At 37.7% G+C, this 4,450-nt stretch overlaps 1 protein-coding gene across 1 annotated transcript in view; it reads left to right on the top strand.

The window, feature by feature from the left end:
* zfyve9b (zinc finger, FYVE domain containing 9b) overlaps positions 1–3,394 on the top strand; it is a 15,062-nt gene extending 11,668 nt beyond the window's left edge. The window contains exons 13-16 of the mRNA XM_077533504.1: positions 7–169; positions 1,353–1,458; positions 1,535–1,714; positions 2,896–3,394. Of these exons, the coding sequence (XP_077389630.1) occupies positions 7–169; positions 1,353–1,458; positions 1,535–1,714; positions 2,896–3,057 (611 nt within the window). The 3' untranslated portion in view covers positions 3,058–3,394. The remainder of the gene's footprint in view (positions 1–6; positions 170–1,352; positions 1,459–1,534; positions 1,715–2,895) is intronic.
* Positions 3,395–4,450: the final 1,056 nt, after the last annotated feature.

The raw sequence follows: 4,450 nt of genomic DNA, 5'->3' as shown, positions 1-4,450 counted from the left end.
TGCCAGATGGGTTAATGGTGCAGATCACCCCGGAGACGATGGCGGAGCTGCGTCGGTCGCTGCGGGAGATGAAGGACTACGCCGTCACCTGCGGCCGCGTGGACCGAGCGGACAGCCAGGAGCTCGTTTGTGTGCAGTGGGTGGAGGCCAAGTGCGCCCTCAATAAAGGGTGGGGCGCCTCCACCTGCTTGGTGTTTATTGCTCTTCATCCGAATCGCAATTCATGCGCAAGCAATCCTTTATGTTAATCATTTTTCAGTTGACAGTTTATAGTACTCTCGATAAATCATTCATGGCCTTGCAAATAGGGGCAGCGCGGTGTGCTAGCGGTTAGCACTTCTGCCTCACGATTCTAAGGTTCTGGGTTTAAATTTCAGATCCAGCTCTCCTGTGTGGAGTTTGCAGGTTGATGATGCCGAAGCAAAACTTTTGTTGCTTTTCTGATGCCGCTAGATGCGTGATGAAGTGAGTTGAGGAGCTTCTTTAGACAAAAGTAGAGCTTTACCGCCATCTTGTAGCATTTCGAGGCCAAGGAAATATGTCGAAGTGCTATGTTGAAGTGAGATGAGGAGATTCATGGAGACAAAATCAGTGCTTTGGCACCATCTTGAAGCATCTCTGTGCCGTTGAAGTGAGTTGAGAATCTTAATTTAGATAAATGTAGTGCTTTGGCGACATCATGTAGCATCTTGTTAATTAAGTAAATTGAGGAGTTACCTTTTGGACAAAAGCAGTGCTTTGGTACCATTTGTGGCATATTATTGCAGAAAAACTATGTTGACTTGAGTGGAGGTAATTCTTTTTGACAAAAGTAGTGCTTTGGTGTCATCTTTCAGCCTCTTGGTGCCAATAGTGAGTTGAGGAGCTTCATTTAGATATAGGTGCAGTTCTCTGGCGCCATCATGTGGCATCTTAATGCCAAGGAATTATGCTGAAGTGAGTCGACGAGCTTTTTTTAACATGAGCAAAACTTTGGCTACATCTTGTGATATATCAGTGAACTATGTCAAAGTAAGTTGAAGAGCCTCATTTAGACAAAAGTAGTGTTTTACCGCCAGCTTGTGGCATGTCGTTGCCAAGGAATTAAGTTAATTGAAGTAAATTGAGGGGCATTATTAGTGCTTTATCACCATCTTAGTTCCGAGGGAAATATTTTGAAGTGAGTTGAGGGGCTTCATTTAGAAAAAGTAGTGCTTTGGTGCCAAAGAAACTGTTAAGTAGAAAACTAAAACATGCTTTTAGGTTCACTGAAAACTACTCCAAGAGCTTTTAAAGTCTCACAAATTTTGTGACTAAATTCACTAAGTGTTATGAAACTACATATATTTATTTATACAATATGTTTTCTTCAGGGTTATAAGCCCAATTGATGGTAAATCCATGGAGTCCATCAGCAGTACAAAGATGTTCCAGAAGTCCGAATATAAAGAAAACGGGAAGATTATCCACTGGACAGAAGTACGTTTGACTCGCTTTCAAACCTTTATGTTATTTTGACTTATTGAAGTTTTTTAATTGGCTTTTGCGTGCGCAGGTGTTCTACCTGCAGAGGGCCGAACCCCCGAAAGGAATCGCGGCCAACATCCCGGAACACAACCGGCTGACGGAGCGGATCGCCAGGGCCTTTTGCTTGGCGCTGTGTCCGTACCTGAAACTCCTCAAGGAGGACGGCATGGCCAAGTTGGGACTGCGTGTGACCTTTGACCTCCAGCAGGTGAGTGTGCCACTTCATTAGGAACACCTGCGCATTCCAAAAAGAGAGACAAAACAGTCTGAGTTGACAAAGATAATATTAATGTTGACTTTTGATTGACACGGTCAGAGAGGTATTTGTTTAACAATGTTGTCGTTCATGGCCTCATACTGACAGCTGTTTCTAATATTTTTCTTATTCAATTATACCAAAGGGCAACATATTAGAATGACATCTCAGTATGATGAAAAATAAAATAAAAAAAATAATTCCATCCAACGGTGGACTCAACAAAAGTTTCAATAAATGGTGTAAGATGAATATTTGTAAAGTTCACATATATTTGCAGTTTTATGTTGTTATTTTAGATGTTAGATTTTTTTTCATTTTTATGTTTAGATTTGGACTTTTACAGTTGTTTTTATTTTACCATTTTTGTGAAAGGACTATTCTTCTTTTTATTTCGACTGTTATTATTAATAATTTTAGCAATTTATTTTTTTCAAGTGATTACTATTATTAACACCCACAAACCTGGACAGGATATAAAGATTGGATGGATTAATTATTATTGTTGTTATTTAAAAAATAAAAAAATAAAAATCCGTACATAATTTTCAGGTTTATTTTTTTCAAGTCTTATTTTTGTTTTAATTGTATTCATAAATCTCAGATTGGATTTAATTTGAAGTGTTTATAGTTGTTGTTGTAAACATTCATTTTCTCTCTCTCTCTCTCTCATCAACATTTCAGATGAGTAATTTCTAACAGAATTTTCAAACGAAAATTATTGTCTTTATTATCATTATTTATACTACATAAATGTTATTTCAAATGTTATTTATATATATTTATTTATTGTATTTTTTGGAATTTCAACTTGGAACACTTGATTTATTTATTTGTTGCATTTTGTGGTTGTAAAAATGTTTTTATTGTAATAATTATTATAAATATTGAATTGAATTAATATTAATTTGCTTCATTAATTGATATAAACATAAATTGTGGTAAATATGAAGTCAATCCATTTACCTCCCGCCCCATTAATGTTGCATGTGTACAGCTGAGAAACAGTAAATATTGATCAAAATACCATTAGATTGGTGGGAGTGCACAGAACACATTCTGAAGAAAGTATTTGGTTAATTTCCCCGTTAAATATTAAATTAAATACTTTGTGTATTTGTTCGCAATTTCAGGTGGGCTTCGTGGCAGGCAGCAACGGGCATCCCCTCCCCCCTCAGTACCTGAACGCCCTGGACAGCACGCTCATCCCCGTCATCCACAGCAGGGGGCGCAAGAGGGGCGACGAGCCCATCGTGATGGAGCTCATCTTTTACATCCTGGAGTACATCACTTAGAAGCACCACAACAAACGCAACACTAATCGCATCTTTCTCCCCCGAACCTTATCGGGACAATCCAGTCACGGGGACTAAGCTTTCACTCGTGGTGGTTTTCTGAGCTAAGCCAGCAGCAACATGTCAGTGGGTGTCAATCAACCAAGCAAGAAATCAATTAGACGAAGCATTTAGTAGCAAACTCCGCAGCTTGTGTGGAGAAAAATACCTTTAACATGGGGACGGCATCAGCCCCCGCTTGTTGAAATCAAAGAGACTTTAGTGAGTAGTGGATGCACACGGAATGAATGCCTGAAGGATGTCTTTGAATGGAATGTTCTTGAATTGCCTGGAATTAAACTTTGCAACTAAATTGACTCGCCTCTTTGGAGAAATGTTTGCAGAGTGCAGATTTGCTCAGTAAACATTGGTCATCTTGGGCTTCAGGATTAAATTTCAGAATAAAATGCACTATAATCTTTACGTTGACCATATGTACACTTTTGAATGTACATGCAACCATTAAGTGTTTAAGAACTTTTTCCATAACTTGCTGTTCTAAAATGTTGAAGGCCAAAATTCAACAAGTTTAGGTTTATTCAGTTGTGTACTAGTAACTACATTGTGTCGTACTTACAGTTTGGTCCTGATATTTTTAGGTGTGGGAAAATTTGGTAAAACAGTCATAAAAACATCACTAAGTGTTGTATTAATAAAAAAAAAATGACTCATGAAAAATACTCTAGTTAAAAAATTGAAAATGTTTAACTTTGACAAGCCACATAATGTATTCCATCGATCATGCGTTGATTTTAAATTAGTCCAACAAAATAATTCAAATTGAATTTAAAATAACTTGCATATTGAGTCAATGGTTTACTTAATTACACAGTGGACAAAAACAGTCTACACACCCTTGTAAAACCAGTTTTTTTAGATACCAAGGTTGAATGAGGACTTATTCTGAATTTAAATAATTTTACATAAATTAAATGACAATATATAAGAATATATTTTGAAATAAATGGTAATTAAAAAAACAAAACCTGAGTACAAAACAGTCAACTTATAGGCCCAAATTTTTACTTCCCCTTATTTTTTCCCCCATATTTCCTCATTAGTTGAAGGCGAAACGACAAGCGTCCCTTTCTTTTTGTCAATGAACCAGCTGAACTGAGGGGGTGTTCTTCTGTCTTCGCTGCTGCTTCAACCAAGCAGAATGCGTGGCTTGTGTAACTCCTACGAGCGAGCGTCACATTCTTTGCATATCCCATGTGAGAGGCACAAGACAAGCGCATGCTTTTCTTCTTTGTTGCAACGCAGCACAACGTCACACTGGTGTGATGATGACATGATGGCTACGCTATCTTGTCACAAAAAGAAAGAAAAAATTCCACCCAAAAACAGAAAAAGG

Source organism: Festucalex cinctus, chromosome 10 (assembly GCF_051991245.1).
Source record: "Festucalex cinctus isolate MCC-2025b chromosome 10, RoL_Fcin_1.0, whole genome shotgun sequence".
Taxonomy (NCBI): domain Eukaryota; kingdom Metazoa; phylum Chordata; class Actinopteri; order Syngnathiformes; family Syngnathidae; genus Festucalex; species Festucalex cinctus.
The sequence above is the reverse complement of the archived record's forward strand: the minus strand, read 5'-3'. Positions and strand labels throughout refer to the sequence as shown.